The sequence below is a fragment of the Hyaena hyaena genome, unplaced genomic scaffold, assembly GCF_003009895.1.
Source record: "Hyaena hyaena isolate Hyena2069 unplaced genomic scaffold, ASM300989v1 scaffold_236, whole genome shotgun sequence".
Classification (NCBI taxonomy): domain Eukaryota; kingdom Metazoa; phylum Chordata; class Mammalia; order Carnivora; family Hyaenidae; genus Hyaena; species Hyaena hyaena.
In genome coordinates, this window is record NW_024080868.1 from 1,898,387 (window position 1) to 1,915,136 (window position 16,750).

At 42.3% G+C, this 16,750-nt stretch overlaps 1 protein-coding gene across 1 annotated transcript in view; it reads left to right on the forward strand.

The window, feature by feature from the left end:
• Window positions 1-9,300, forward strand: part of C7 (complement C7) — a 60,145-nt gene extending 50,845 nt beyond the window's left edge. Inside the window, exons 16-18 of the mRNA XM_039244296.1 lie at window positions 1,574-1,664; window positions 4,824-5,008; window positions 8,118-9,300. Coding sequence (XP_039100227.1) covers window positions 1,574-1,664; window positions 4,824-5,008; window positions 8,118-8,299 — 458 coding nt within the window. The 3' untranslated portion in view covers window positions 8,300-9,300. The remainder of the gene's footprint in view (window positions 1-1,573; window positions 1,665-4,823; window positions 5,009-8,117) is intronic.
• Window positions 9,301-16,750: the final 7,450 nt, after the last annotated feature.

Here is a 16,750-nt window from a genome sequence, read left to right on the forward strand (position 1 = left end):
ACTGTGAGATCATGACCTGAGATGAAACCAAGAGTTGGATACTTAACCGACTGAGCCACTGAGGCTCCCCTTCACTAATGTTTTTTTTTTTTTAATTTTTTAATGTTTTATTTATTTCTGAGAGAGAGAGAGAGAGAGAGTGAGCAGGGGAGGGTCAGAGAGAGAGACACACATAGAATCTGAAACAGGCTCCAGGCTCTGAGCTGGCAGTCAGCACAGAGCCTGATGCGGGGCTCAAACACACAAACTGTGAAATCATGACCTAAGCCGAAGTCGGACGCTTAACCGACTGAGCCACCCAGGCACCGCTCACTAATGTTTTAATGGTTTAGGATCCAATTCAGGATACTACCTTGCACATCGGGCTCTGTGCTGACAGCCAGCTCAGAGCCTGGAGACTGTTTCGGATTCTGTATCTCCTTCTCTCTCTGACCCTCCCCTGCTCACGCTGTCTCTCTCTCTCTCTCTCAGAAATAAATAAAACATTTAAAAAATAGGATAATACTATTATTAAGGGGAGTATTAAAAAATGAGTAGTCATTACACGCATTGCTGGACCTGGCAGGCTATGGTTCACATTGTTACCATTTTTACAAGTTTACAAATTGTTCCTAAGATTCTACTGTCATGTCTAAAGCTCTTAGGTTTTCCAAAGTGAGGAAGTATTGCATAGTTTGTACATCCATAAAAACTGTGCTCTTCAGATAAACTACCTTTATAAATATATCCACCACAGAGCTAGTTTTATGATGGGAACGTTTATATACCATTGAATTCCATTGTCATGAAGCAAGGAGGTTGGAATAACAGGATGTTTTGGGTTATTCACCATGTAATCAGGTATAGCTGATTAACGGTCAAATTAAGTTTTTGTAAGCTGGACTAAGGTGTTTACCTGTCAAAATGGGAATGATGGTTGACTTTTGACCTATTTGTAGAAAACACAAAGCAATGGAAAGGGTTTAATTAATGCAAGTACCTCTGCTGAAAGGAGACCAATTATACATTTACATGTGAGAGACTGTTATAGATCTTGGGGTACCAGGGAGTTCTCCATGTGGAGATCACATTACAGTGCTTTCTCTCCCCCTGTAGACACAGGCGGCAAAACACAGTCCAAACAACAAACAGTTCATAAATACCAACTGCCTGATGAAAGAGGGGCCTGCTCCACTGGCCTTGCGTTGAGACAAACAGGGACTTAAATCCTGGCTTGACCAGCTTGTTAAATGTGTGAACTAGCACCAGTCTTTTAACTTTTCCGACCCTTAATTTCTTTAACTCTGAAGGGGGCATTTGTTAAGGAGGAGTAAATACCATAACAGCCAAGGCTCACACAATACTAAATGCTCAAGAAATGGTAGCGATGAAATTAGTTGTAAGTTCTCCTAGGAACACTGTTTGTAAAATGCTTTACAGCTTTTTTTGGGTTTTTTTGTTTTTGTTTTTGTTTTTACAAATACGTAGCAGTTGAGAATATTACAGAACCTGGTCCAACAATTAAAATAATATTTTGTTTACCACAAAGAAGCTTTTCTAATGATTGCATCTCCCTTATCCTTTTTTTTTTAAGACACCACTCTAACCCTAGCAGCGCCTGAATGTCAGCCCTGGGAGAAACTGCAGAATTCAAGATGTGTTTGTAAAATGCCTTATGAATGTGGGTAAGCTCTGTCTTTGCTCACTTCTCTCTGGTTTATTTTAATCAAGATAAAAAAATGTTTTGGTCGATGCTAGTCTCTCCATTTGATCGAAGGTGTTGCTTACCAAGGGTGAAGGATTTTTGCTTGCATTTTACTCTGGCCCATCTGCTGTCTGCTAGTTGCCTGGGTCTCTGGGGCTGACACAGTGCTGGTGAGCAATGTTCTACTCTGTCTCGAGAAAGGCCGAAGGACTTGGGCACTGCTGGTTTTCTACATAAAATGGGGCAAAATGAAAACACTGTGACTTGAGGAATAAGAGTTTGTAAAGATTAGGATTAAAATTCTCTTGAAAGATACACTTTTCTTAAAAGTTTATTTATTTTGAGAGAGACAGAGACAGCACAAGTGGGAGAGGGCTAGAGAGAGAGGGAGAGAGAGAGAGAGTCCCAACCGGGCTCCCTGCTGTCAATGCAGAGTCCCGATGTAGGGCTAGAACTCATGAAACCGTGAGATCGTGACCTGAGCTGAAACCAAAAGTCAGATGCCTCACTGACTGAGCCACCCAGCCGTCCAAAGACACACTCTTAATGCAGTGCCCACAAAGATACTGGGTTTTGAAATGCCTGTGTGTCTAGATGTGCATTACAAGAAGGTCACCCAACTTGAAATCACTCCACCATAGGTGGGTATCTGAAGTAGGTACTAGACGTCTGCGTTATGGTGCTAGTCGGACAGATTGTATGCTTGCATCAAGACAAGAGGAGATTTCCTAGGGGGAGTGTTTATAGAAGTGTGGGCAGAATGAAAGAAACTGCTCACCACAAGGCAGCACTCCTGGGCTGCTAACAGCCGGGGTGCATATCCATGCCCAGGCCTGCGGAGTGACAACAGGAGCTTTTATTTTTTAAGTTTTATTTATTGATTTTGAGAGAGAGAGTGGCTGCGTGAGCCAGGGAGGGGCAGAGAGAGAAAGAGCATCCCAAGCACTAACAGTGCAGAGCCCACTGCAGGGCTCAAACCCATGAATAGCAAGACCATGACCTAAGCAGAGATCAAGAGTGGGAAGCTCACAGGAAGAGGTGCCCCAAAGGAAGAGCTTTTATGCAAAACTGGAGACAGAGTAAGATTCTGTACAGATGGCAGCCCAGGAAGAGCAGAGCTCCTCATTTTAGGGACCTCAGAGACTGCCCTGCAGTGAGCCAGGGCAGTAAACATTCCTCAAATCTCCTGCCGCTGCTCAAATTCCCCTGAAGTTAGAGAACAAAGAAGTCTATGGATGTGGCTCATCATGTCAGCCTTCCTGGCAGCGAGGGGAAGAGTGGAGAGCGATTCTGGAGACACAAATGAGAGCCATCTAGGGCCCCAAGCGGTCATTTTTAAGGTTAAGAATCAAAACACAAATTTACTGACCAATTACAGTTGACCCTTGAACAACATGGGGGGTTAGGGGTGCTAATCACCCCGCATAGTAAAAAATCCACATATAACTTTTGACTTCCCCAAAACCTAACTACTGAGAGCCTACTGTTGACTGTTATTAATAACAAATGTTATGTTACCAATAACATAAATATTTTTTATGTTATATGTATTATATACTGTATTCCTGTAATAAAGTAACTAGAGAGAAGAAAATGCTATTAAGAAAATCATAAGAAAAAAAAGAAAATCATAAAGAAGAGAAAATACATTTATCATACTATACTATATCAAAAAATCTGGGGGCACCTGGGTGGCTCGGTTGATTAAGTGCTTGATTCTTGATTTCAGCTCAGGTCATGATCTCACAGCTCATGGCGTTGAGTTCTACTTAGGGAGCCTGATTGAGATTCTCTCTCTCCCTCTCTTCCTGTTTCTCCCCTGCTCAAGTGCATGTATACTCTCTACATAAATAAATAAACATTAACAAAAAAATCCACGTATAAGTGGACCCACACATGCAGTTAAAACAAGTGTTGCTCAAGGATCAACTGTACTTGGCTTTCATTTATTATTCTCATCAAAACAAGTACCCAACTCCTTGAACACCAACAGGGGGCAATGGTGATTGTAGCAGTATAAGACGTAACTTCTTATATGGAAAATACAGGTAAATAGTGTAAATGGCAGTGGTGGTCAGCCCAAAATGTTCTGATTGTGGTGTTATTTTTTATTAATCATTGTTGACTTTGATTCACTTTCACCCTCTTTCCAACTTCTCTGATTCATTTACTTTATCTGCAGCCTGGTGTTTAGAGATGTGCTGTGAGCTTTCTATCAGACACTGATAACAAGGTGGCTTCACAAGGTCTCTGCCCTTCAAGCTATTCTGACTAGTTCGATTTAAGGTTTAAATAAGCAGAGAAAAGGAAGATATAAGGATTTGTTTTTGTGATGTAAACAATTCCCAGTAAATTTAGCTCTTGGTCATTGAAGAAAGCACTATTGCTACATATATATAAAAATAGACTCCATCTACTATACAAAACTACTATGTCGTCTAAGATTTCACTAAGCATTCACAGTAACGCTTGCCTTATCCATTAACATTCAGAAATGTGCCTGTTTTTATTAGTGATATTTCTAAAAAGCTGAATCTCACCATGCGTACTAATGCTTAAGGGAAAAAAAGCAATGTTGTTTTTCTAGAAATATTTCTAAACTGTTTTGTAAACAGAGATACTTAAAACAATTCTATTGAAAAATACAGTTTCATCTTCCCTTGAGGCTTCAGTCATGAAGTGTTGCACATGCTGTGTTATGAGCAGAACTCTCCAGGCTACCCAACTGGGAGGAGCTAATTTCTCCTTCCTTCAATGGTCCCAGTGGACTGCAGTCTCTGAGTGTGTGATCTTTGCTGATTTTCTGTCTCCTTCCTGCTTGTCAACCCACCAGTGTCCCCAGCAGACCTTGCTTTCTTTTCTAATTTGCCGTATCTGATCTGCTCTAAATGAAACAGGTCAACACTAGATATCTCAGCTTTTAAAAATTGGGAGCAAATACAGAGCAAAATAGGTTCATCTCGAAGATCTGAGGAGGGTGAGCCCCAGTAATGAAGGAGATTTGAGTTTCTATTCCATCTTTTTGCTGTGGGCGGTGACATCTGAGGCACTGAGCTCAGAGCCTCACCTTTCACTTCACATCCTCCACTTGTAAGAAGGAAAATCTACTAAATAATGTAATTTTAAACATTTGTTTCAGATCGTCCTTGGATGTATGTGCACGAGATGAGAGAAGCAAAAGGGTGCTGCCTCTGACCGTTTGCAAGCTGCACGTTCTCCACTGTCAGGGGAGAAACTACACTCTTGCTGAAAGGGAGAGCTGCACTCTGCCTGCCCCAGCCCAGAAAGCCTGTGGTGCCTGTCCAGTCTGGGGAAAATGCGATGGTAAGCGCACTGCAGATTTGTAACTATAACAATGCTTAGGTAGTAGTACTGGGGTCTTTAAAACTTAGTTTCTAGTTTAGCAGCAGATCCAAGCCGATCCCTGAGGACATCAGAGCCTCAGGCTGGTTCAAAAGTGGACTGTCCTTGCCCACAGCCTTCCCTGGAGAGTGGGGGAGGTCAAGTAGCTAAGGGGACAAGGAGCCATCCTTGATGGTTTGAATGTCCTCATAAACACTGGTGATTCTCATTCTACCTTCATGAATTTTGCTCTGTCCTTCTATTGTCCATAAAATGAACTCATTAAAAAAAAATAGACTCACAGGGGCTCCTGGGTGGCTCAGTCAGTTAAACCTCTGACTTCAGTTGTGGTCATGATCTGACCATTTGTGAGTTTGAGCCCTGCATTGGGCTCTGTGGGTAGACAGCTCAGATCCTGGGTCCTGGTTCAGATTCTGTGTCTCCCTCTCTGCCTCTCCCCCCACCCCCTCTCTCTCTCTCAAAAGTAAATAAACATTTAAAAAAATTCAAAAAATAGGGGTGCCTGGGTGGCTCAGTCAGTTAAGTGTCCGACCTCAGCTCAGGTCATGATCTCATGGTTCGTGGGTTCGAGCTCCACATCGGGCTCTGTGCTGACAGTTAGCTCAGAGCCTGGATCCTGCTTCAGATTCTGTGTCTCCCTCTCTCTCTGATCCTCCCCTGCTCACGCTGCCTCTCTCTGACTCTCAAAAATAAATAAAAAACCTTAAAAAGTAGACTCGCATAAAAATAACTATTTATTTATTATTTTTTAAAAATCTAATTTATTGTCAAAGTGGCTTCCATACAACCCCAGTGCTCATCCCAGCCCTCCTCAATGCCTCTCACCCACTTTCCCTTTCCCTCACCACCTATCAACCCCCAGCTTATTCTCTGTATTTAAGAGTTTCTTACAGTTTGCCTCCCTCCCTCTCTGTAACTTCTTTTTCCTCCTTCCCTTCCCCCATGGTCTTCTGTTAAGTTTTTCAAGATCCACATATGAGTGAAAACATATGGTATCTGTCTTTTTCTGACTGACTTATGTTACTCAGCATAATAACCCTCCAGTTCCATCCATTTTGCTGCAAATGGCCAGATTTCATTCTTTCTCATTGCCAAGTAGTATTCCATAGTATATATAAGCCATATCTTCTTGATCCATTCGTCTGTTGATGGACACTTAGGCTCTTTCCATGTTTTAGCTCTTGTGGAGAGCGCTGCTCTGGACATTGGGGTACACGTGCCCCTGTGCATCAGCATTTCTGTATCCCTTGGGTAAATTCCTAGCAGTGCTATTGCTGGGTCATAGGGGAGTTCTATTGTTAATTTTGTGAGGCACCTCCACACTGTTTTCTAGAGGGACTGTACCAGTTTATATCCCCACCAACAGTGTAGGAAGGTGCCCGTTTCTCCACATCCTCACCAGCATCTAGAGTCTCCTGATTTGTTCGAAAAATAACTATTTTTTTAAAAAGAAAATTTTATCATTTTCTTAAAAGGAAGTATCACTTGCCATAAATAGGTGACCACAAACATACAGATAATGAAACAAAATAAGGTTGTAGAGTCTAGCCAGATGCTGCTGGCAGCCTGAGGGACACTGCTCCTTTGGGATGAAGGGACGCTGCTCCTTTGCTAATACAGCAAGTATTAGGGGGATGTTAAAAGCATATCAGTGCCAAGGTGACACTTTCTCCCAGATATAATGAAAAGAATTTGAGGAGAGTAGATAAAGGTGTTACTCTTTCAAGTTGTGGTTCAAGATTTGCTGCGGCTGTGTCCATATAGCACTTACAATGATCTTGAATAGCACCCCTGGAATGGCCTACCTCCCACAGTTTCAGCTACATTACCAAGGGGGAGTAGCCTGGCTGGCTGGAGCCAAGTCACTGCCTCAGTTTCCCCAGCTGTAAATTTGGGAGCTGGACTGTGTGACCTGTCAGATCTTTGCCAGCAACTCATGCGGTCCTCGTGGCCTGTGCCAGCCGGGCCCCTGCACCCTCCCTCCTGGACTGTTTACCACCCAGGCAATGACGTACTGAACACTACCCACTGGGTCGGGTTAGGATCAGCGGTCACCAGTGCGCTTGTCACACCTTTTGTAGACACCTGGCTGATGCATTCCAGTCTGATACTTGAGCGCACACTGTGAATTCTCCCCCAACTCATTTCTGGCTTTTTTTTTTTTTTTTTTTTTTTTAANAGAGAGAGAGAGAGAAAGTGCAAGCGGGGAGGGGCAGAGAGAGAGAGAGGGAGACACAGAATCTGAAGTAGGATCCAGGCTCCCAGCTGTCAGCACAGAGCCCCATGCAGGGCTGGAACTCAGGAACTGTGAGATCATGACCTGGGCGGAAGTTGGCACTAAACGGACAGAGGCACCCAGGCTCTGAAGGCTTGTTTGCTGTTGTTTTTGTTCTGTTTTGTATTACGGGATATGCAGTCTTCTATGTTTTGTTTCCTGCCCTATCTCTCACACTAAGTTGAATTCTTTTCTTTGTCTCCTTTTGGGCCTTGACTCAACTTGCTGAGGTCTCCTTTTCTGGTCAGGGGTTGAGGGATTACTCAGTTTCTGGCTCCCCTAGACAGCAGACAAAGGCGGACGAGAGAGCTGGAGTGCCCCTGACTTGGAGAGAGCAGGCCATCCAGGTCCTGCCGGTTGGCCTGGCGCCAGCCTCAAGCCCTGCTCATTCTTTTTTTTTTTTTTTTTTTAATAGTTTTAGTTTATTTTTGAGACAGAGAGAGACAGAGCATGAGCAGGGGAGGGGCAGAGAGAGAAGGAGACACAGAATCTGAAACAGGCTCCAGGCTCTGAGCTGCCAGCACAGAACCCGATGCAGGGCTCCAACCCACGAACAGGAAGATCATGACCTGAGCGGAAGTCCAACACTGAACAGACTGAGCCACCCAGGCGCCCCAAGCCTGCTCATTTTGAGCGGAGCACAATGCCGGACTTCCTGGCCCTCCTGCTTTCCCAGGGCGGTTAGTTGATCCCTCCAGGCAGGAGCTTATAGAGCATCGTGACTTTGGAGGTAACGTGCCTCGAGTCTCCCACCTCCTCCATGTGCCATTAAGCCTCTGACATTTATCTTTCCAGCCCAGAGCAGCAAATGTGTCTGCAGAGAAGCATCGGAGTGCGAGGAAGGCGGCTTTAGCGTCTGCGTGGAAGTGAACGGTGTGGAGCAGACGATGACCGAGTGTGCCGCAGGCGCGCTCAGGTGCCAAGGGCGGGGCGTCACGGTCACCGGCATACGGCCCTGCGGGGCGGCGACCCCGTAGGCTCCCGTGTCCCTCGGCTGGTTCCGAATCTCGCAGCGTACATAGCACTGTCACTTCTGTCACCTGCCAGCCACCTGTAGAAGCCCAGCCCTGCGTTCTGCCAAACCTGGATGGAGAATGCTCCTTTCCTTCCTATTTAAAATGCCAGTTAGGGTGAACAGTACGCATGAACCTTTGCACGAGCTGTGTTCTTGGACAAACTGCTAACCTGTCTGGACTTTGACTTCCTAATCTGAAAGTTAGAGGATTAGACCAGAGAAACTGGAATACTCCATTCAGCCCTGTGATTCTTTTAAGTATGATGGACTCCACCCATGGGCCAGAACCACACGGTACAAATGGTTTAGGGAAACGGTAAGATTAGAGAGGTTAGCTTCCCTCAGTGAACTGAATGCAAAGGGGACCTTCAATAGAAAAAGACAGATGCAGTTATCCATCCCAAGTAGTAAGGTCACGCGCGGCCCTGTGGATTCAAGCACCACAAGTAGGGATCCTTAAATCTTATGGGAGATGGAGCCACTGAAATTTCAGAACCAAGTTGATTGTGGTATCTTCTGCCTTCTTGTCAAACAACAAACACAATCTCATCTTCTCTTTGGGGCTTTTCTTTACTGTGTATCAAACACAAGAACTGTAATTTGCCCACTTTCTCCCCTTTTCTTTTGTAGGAAACATCAGTTCATGCCTGAGCTGTTGTTGAATGATTGTATATTTGACAGAACAGTTTTCTCTAATGTGAATACATGCTTGGAGTTTTTCAGAGGGCCATACAGGTACATCAATATGAGACATTGGCCTTCTATTTATTCCTTATTCATCTTTCATCAAAACAAAAAAGCAGCTGTGGGAGATGAAATGAGTGGGCTTAAATGGAATTTAAAATACGCTTTTATATACAAATAATATCTGTGTACACTTCTGATACTGATAAAGACACTTCAACAAAACCTTAGTGAAAATGACAGTGATTAAAATCTCATTAAAGATACTATCCTTTGGAATTTTTTGATCTGTATGATGTTTAATTTTAAAGAATCTTTTCATGAAGAATGTGTAATGTGTTCTTTTAAAATATATTTTTATTTTTTAAACTATTTTATTGAGATATGATTGACACGTAAAAAGCCGTACTTATTTAATATGTACAACTGGATGAGTTTGGGGATAAGTATATGCCAATCAAGATCATAAACCTATCCATCACCTCCCAAAGTTGTCTCCCACCTCCCTTATTATCTTATTTCTTATTTATTTATTTATTTATTTATTTATTTATTTATTTATTTATTTAGTAAAAATGCAACATAAGATCTTCCTTCTTAGAAAATGTTAAGTGTATGCTAAAGTATTGTTAGCTGCAGGCCCTGTAGCCAGCACATAGCTACCGCAATGCTGTAGAGTGGATCTCCAGAACTTATTCATTTTGTATAACTAAACCTTGGTACTCTTTAAGCATCACGTCCCCAAATCCCCTCCTTCTCAGGCCCTGGAAGCCACCTTCTACTCTCTGCTTTATGAATTTGATTATTTTATTTATTTGTTTGTTTATTTATTTGAGAGAGAGTTGGGGGGGAAGGGGCAGTGAGAGAGGGAGAGAGAATCTTAAGCAGTCTCCACGCTGAACGCAGACCGCTATGAGGGGCTCCATTCATTCTATAACCCTGGGATCGTGGTCCGAACCAAAATCAAGAGTTAGAATCTCCACTGACTGAGTCACCCAGGCATCCCTTGACTACTTTAGATTATACATATAATTTATATGTGTAATATATGGGATTATATACCATTTCTTTCTTTCTTTGGTTTATTACATTTAGCAGAGTGTCCACCAGGTCCACCCATATTGTTGCAAATGGCAGAATTTCCTTCCTTTTTAAAGGCTGAATAACATTCCATTGTATGTTTATATCACACTTTCTTTATTCATTCATCCCTGGATGAACACTTAAGTTGTTTCTATATCTTGGCTGTTGTGAACAATGCTGCAATGAACATGGGAGTGCAGATACCTCTTCAGGATCCTGATTTCAGTTCCTTTGGATATTTGCTCAGAAGTAGAAGTGGAAGTACTAGATTCTAGATTGTATTGTAGTTTTATAACTTTTTGAAGAATCTCCATACTGTTTTCCCACAATGGCTGTATCAGTGTGTTTTTACATGAAATCCACATATGATCCAGGTCCAACTTTATATACCACATTGTCCTTGAGTGAAGATTCAGATAGAATATATGGAAGTTATAAGGAGGCAGGTTTAAATAGATTGAAACCAAAAATGTTCAGAAATGCTTAATTGAAGCCAACTGCATTTGTTAGAGGTTATTAGGGAGTTAATTTCTACACTGGGTAGACAGATGGATTTGAAATTGCAGGCCCAGATGCAGATTCCCAAACAGAGTTGAACAAGTAATTTCTTTGGGAGGAAGAGATCAGTATCCTTCTAATATTTTTTCCTTTTGTATTAAGCTAGTATAGGGTTAAATGTTTACTACTTATGCACTACCACCTTCCCCTCCTAACTGATACAGAGGATATGGTCAACATTATCGAATGATATAGGAGAGGTCAAAGGAGGTCTGAAACAAAGAAATTAGCAGATTGGAACACTAAGGTTTAAGAAGTTTCACAGACTTAGTGAAGGAGAAGTAAGGGGTTAATGAATAGTTGGTGGAGAAAGAGGGAGTAGGAATGAGGTTGTAGAGAGATGCCACCTTGAAGTTTTAAATTTTGTACTTTTTTCTTTTCTGAACATTCTTACATTCAGCCTTTCCTCCAGTTAGAGATGTTCACGATTGCTTATAAGAGAATTAGGATCGTTGCAGTGAATCTGCAAGGAGAAAGTAACTGTCAACATTAGGTCTTTTAAAATGTTTTGAAACTTGAAATGTTTTGAAACTTGAAAAGAAGCTCTTGAACACCTGAATAGAAAGCTTGGGGGAAAGCCAGGAGGACTGTTTATGCCATGAAAATTGCCTGCAAAGAGAATAGAGGAAGTGTGAGAATTCCCCGCTTGCCCTTCCTGCTGCCTCCACCAGGTGAGGGTCATTTGGGTTAGAGTGGGATATAACCTTGGGGGGGAGAAGGTAGAAAGTGCTGGCCTTAAAGCATCTGGACCTAGTGGGGGACAGAGGAAGAGGAGGGAGTTGGCAGGTGCATTAACCGTCACTAGCTTCAGGGAGATACCTGGGAGCCAAGCCACATCCTACAAGTTGCCACTCACAATTTAAGTGGATACTGCACGGCACCTGGGCAGAGAAGCTGCTTTGGAAGATCTTCTAATCACATTGGAGCTTGTCTTCTTGTGACATTTCCTGATAATTGACAAACGGAAGTGCTGCTTATCAATGCCCTGAGATTCAGTGAACCTCATCCAGACTGCTCTGCATATAACCTCCCTCCCTTCCACCAACAATCTGGGACACGTGTAATCTCCCGAAACAGAGAAAGGTTCTTATATTCAGGTGTGGTGTACTGGGAGTGTGGAGTGGCAAGGAGAAATGTCTGACAAACGTGCCCTGAAACTCTTAGTTACCTGGCAACTAGCCAGCTAACTGGTTAATTTGATCGAGGGCTCCTCCTCTCATTTGGGAAGGTCATGACTAATCTCATCTTTATATGAGAATTATGAGCCCATTCTGTTGTGAAGCAGTCACTTAAAGCTACAGGCGCTGGGCAGATGATGTACCCAGCATTCCCTAAAACAGGTTGTTATGTGCCTTTACCTTTTGGTTAAGATAAGTATGTGCATTAATGAATACTTTTGAACCCCATAGCTTATCATCTGTTCTGTATTTTCTTTCTATGGATAGCAAAATTTCTTACTCCCACATACTCACTACCCCACTATAGGCATTGGGTTATTTATTTTTTTATTTTAATTTTTTATATTTTTGATATAGAGAAAGACAGAACATGCGGAGGGGCAGAGAGAGAGGGAGACATAGAATGAGAAGCAGGCTCCAGGCTCTGTCATCACAGAACTGGATGCGGGGCTCAAACCCACAAACCTTGAGATCATGACCTGATCTGAAGTCAGACGCTTAACCAACTGAGCCACCTAGGTGCCCCAGGTTATTTCTTTTTTTAAAAAAAAGTTTATTTTTGAGAGAGAGGGAGAGGCGGGGGAGGGTGGAGAGAATATGAGGGGAGAGGGGCAGAGAGAGGGGAACAGCGAATCTGAAGCAGGCTCTGCAATGACAGGAGAGAGTCTGACACAGGGCTCAAAATCATGAACCGCAAGATCATGACCTGAGCCAAAGCCAGATGCTTAGGTAACTGAGCCACCCAGGTGCCCTGGCATTTAGATGATTTATAATGGCTAGTAGAAGTGGTCATCATAAACTTGAAGATAAACTAAGATGCTACATACTTTGGGTACAAAATGAAGTAAGTGTTCAAGTGTTCGTGTTCTTTTTCTGAGGGGGGCGAGGTACAAGACAAGAGAAAAGAAATGAGAAAGAGGGAGAGAGAGAGAGAATCATTTTTAGTACAAGATTAACAGAACTGAGCAGTTACCTTTGTCTTGCTACTTACCAGTCCACTGAGATTTTTCCTTCTGGATGGACTAAAGTGTATTCAACACTTGTGCTAGAAATGGAATGACCTGTTTCTTTTGCTGAACACTGAGCCAGAGAGCGACCACAGTAGGAGGCAATTTCCGTTAATATCAGGGAAACCAGAGGTATATGCATGCCTTTCAATTACCTTGGTCTTTCAGGCAGCTCACACATTCAGGGACAAGAAAGCTGATGGCATGATAGGAATCCCTGCTGTGACAACAAAAGCACTTACAATTTGTCTTTTTATTTATTCCTGTCAGGCAAAGCTCCAGATTTACACTCAAAACATCAATCATGTAGGGAAATTTGCTTTTTCAAGCCAAGGGTTAACAAGACCAGGTAGAAAGACTGTCATTGTTTGAGGAGAAATGGGCTGATGGTGACTAGCTACATGAGTAGGAGAAGAAAGACAATAAAATGTTATTTTTGATTTACAGGCTGAGGACAATTTCCTGTGAAAGGACAAACATAAAGAACTGTCCTGGTATTGCTGCTATTTGCGCATGTCCTTAGGAGAGGAGACTTGCACTGAATTCCAGGGGCAGGGTTTTAGGTACATAACAGATCAGTGATGTTTAAGACAGAGAAGCACTGACTTTAGGCATAAAGCGTATGTGCGACAGCGTGAGTTTCCATTATGTGATAATCAGTTGATGAAGTTGGCTGGGAACACAGAGAGGTCAAGGAATTTTCTGTAATTGCGAAATGGAATTTTCTCATCAAAGGTAAGTTTCCCAGACATCCTTAAGACAAAGTGATTAACACAAAAGGCTCACCATTGGTGTGTTATTAGACAATTTTACAATACATGAATGTATTATGACAGTATATGGCTTCGGTGGAGCTCTAAGTCTGGAAACTCTTCTCTGCATAGATCCTCAGCGTTAAGAGGAACTCCTGAGGTCAGGCATGGTGGAAAACTGGACCAACCAACTAACTGGATGATTACAGTCCTGTGGGAGTAAGTGCTTTGATATGATAATAAGGAGCCCTCCGAAGTACTCTGGATATGGTGCACAGAATTCATTAAATGTGAGAGAAGGGTACCTTTGAGGAGATCTTGCCCTTGAATTTCCTCTAGACTGGTGAGGCTAGGGACTAGGGTTCTGTGCCTCCTGTAGCTCAGGGCAATGGCTATATATGCTCAATCAAATGCCATTTTAGAGTCAGTTTTCTACAGTTACATTGCCAGTTAGCAGAAGACCTAGTCTGGAAATGACTCTTCTGTTTCCTAGGGCAGTGCTCATCTTGTTTCGCTGCATTGATGCCCCTTTCTCTGTCCTGTAGACTTGTGGTTTGAGTTGTTTGAGTGTTGGCAGATGATGGAGAGTCAATGAGCTATGTGGGCACGGTCTGTTGCTACACTTACAGCAGCACTGGTATTCTGAAATACTTATTTGACCTTGAATAGGTGTGCTTTATCTTTTGCGCTATGGAAGTATGTCCCTCCTATTTCTCTTCCTTTTTTCTTTTGAATATAGATAGGGGATTTCTTCTCACTGTCCCTGTGGAGGATTGATTAAATAAAGATGAAGAAGCTTGCTGTTGAGAACTGTCATAGAGAATGAGGCAGAGGACTTAAGGAAGAAACTTCAAAATTCCTAAATCTAAACAATATTGACACACAGGCCTACGTTCTGGGAAAGTTAATCTTGGGATGCTGTTTTATTTATTAAGAGACTACTGCTCTGACTTCTAACAGCACAAATGGCTGGCGCTGACAGTGCCCTTGGATGCAGACTGGGGATTATCAATCTACAATGAGCATTCTTTCCCATTTTGGTGAGAGAAAGAACAAGACTGTCTTAGTCAGTTCTGGCTGCTATAACAAAATGTCATAGACTGGGTGTCATAAATAACAAAGACTTAGTGGCTCCTGGCCGGGTTTCTTGATCTCAGGGTTGTAAATTCAAGCCCCATGTTGAGTGTAGAGATTACTTAAAAATAAATAAACTTTAAAAATATTAAAACCAAATGAACATTTGTTTCTCACAGTTCTGGAGGCTGGGAAGTTCAAGATCAAGGTCCTAGTAGACTGGGTGTCTGATAAGGAGGACTTTCTTCCTGGTTTGCCAACAGCTACTTTCTTGCTGTGTCCTTGCATGGTGGAAAGAGAGGGAGTTCTGGTCTCTTCCTCTCCTTATATGACTTCTGACCTTATTTTTTATCATTTTACTACCTGGATCAGGAACTTCTTTTGGCTACCCACTCTCTTCCAGATACAGTGTAACTTGATTTGTCATTCAACATTTGGCCGTCTGCTATTTAGCCATCTTTATTTCTTAATGAAACCTTTCTGTTCTAGTCAGATGGGGTTTTATTCTATCTCTCACAGAATGTTCCAGGCTGGAAAATGGCCGTGCCACAAGTCCTGCCATTGGCCTGTCTACCCTCATCCATAGGCCTGTGCAGAACCTCTGAGAGTTCGATGTGGGGTAATTAATGATTTTCTTATGATTCTACTGGGATCAGGGTAAAGATAAATACTTACTGCACCTCTTCTCTCTCTGGAAAATTAAACAGGTCCTCTTTAACCTATCCTTTAGGCTAATAAGCAATTCTCCAGGCTCTCCAGGTCCAAGATAGAGCTTCTTTTTGACCACTGTGCATTTAGGAAGGTGTTACAGCATTGGTCAATTTAATCCTCAGGATTTACCTCTGAGACTATTTGGAGGAAGTGATAGGTAATGTAGAAAGATTTCTTATCTTATGTTTTTTGGTGGCTCCCAAATTGAAAAAGAAACTACGAGTCACGTATATTTATAAAATTGTGTTCTCCAAATTTATCTTGCTTTCAGAATAACCACGTAATTCAATAAATAAAATCCAGAACAGTTTGTCCAGAAGAAATACAAATAACTAAGGCCGTTTTGTTGGGAAAATAAAGTTTGACAAAGTAAAAGTAAGTAAGAAGCAAAAGCCATTTCTCATGTCATGACTTAGCAATTTTATACACACACACACACACACACAGTTTTATAATAAGTCCCATTGTCTTTCCTAGGTTTTTCTTGACTCTATCCATGTTTTCTATTGTTCCAGTTTTAGGATACCTGTAAAAAAATGAGTAAGAAAGAGAAATTCCAAGAATTGATAATTCCCAGAGGGTAGCCATATCAAACTTTCAGATTTTGTTGTCAGAAAGTTGTTCTCTGTCCGGGGCCTAGATGACAGCTCATGATTAGCTCACAGGTTGCTACTGTGTCCAAATGACCATGACTTCTCTAGTCACATACTTAGGTAATCTGAAGGGTAACGGTGGGATTGGGGACTAAATCTAGTAATGATAAAACACTATTAGAAAATCTTTGTTATAGTCTCAGAGTGTCTTCAGAGTTCCAGAAGCAGTGCCTGGTCTTGTATTTTATCCTTTAAAACGAGGGCTGTGCAGGGACAATTCCAATTAAGCAATTCCCCTGGCTTCTTTCCATGGAAGCCTATTTCTTTCTTCCCATCTGTGATCTTTGTTCTCCTCTTTTCTGGTAAAACTGTTTTAGCAGGGTCAGCCAAGCTAAATATCCCTGATTTACCAGCAGAGCCCTGGCTCTCACTATTGGGTCAAAGGGCAGGATACAGAATTGCAAAACAGTGATCCTGAGCCCTCTAAAGTAGTTCTAGTCCATGAAGCACTCTACCCTAAAGTAAACACAAGTTGAGAAATGATTATATGTACAAATAATTATAAGGCAAGCAACAGGAGTGAGAAATCTGTTAATTTCTTCAATAGTACTTGAATGTGCTTTTCCTCTGTCACTCAATTTCCCTGAGACCGCTCCACTAGTGTTTCTCCCTTGGGTGACATGCCTGTGTTTGAGCCATAAAGATGAACCACAGGGGCCCATTGGAGGACTGACCAGCAAGAGAGGCATCCAGGGGGCTAGTGGCAATTCTGA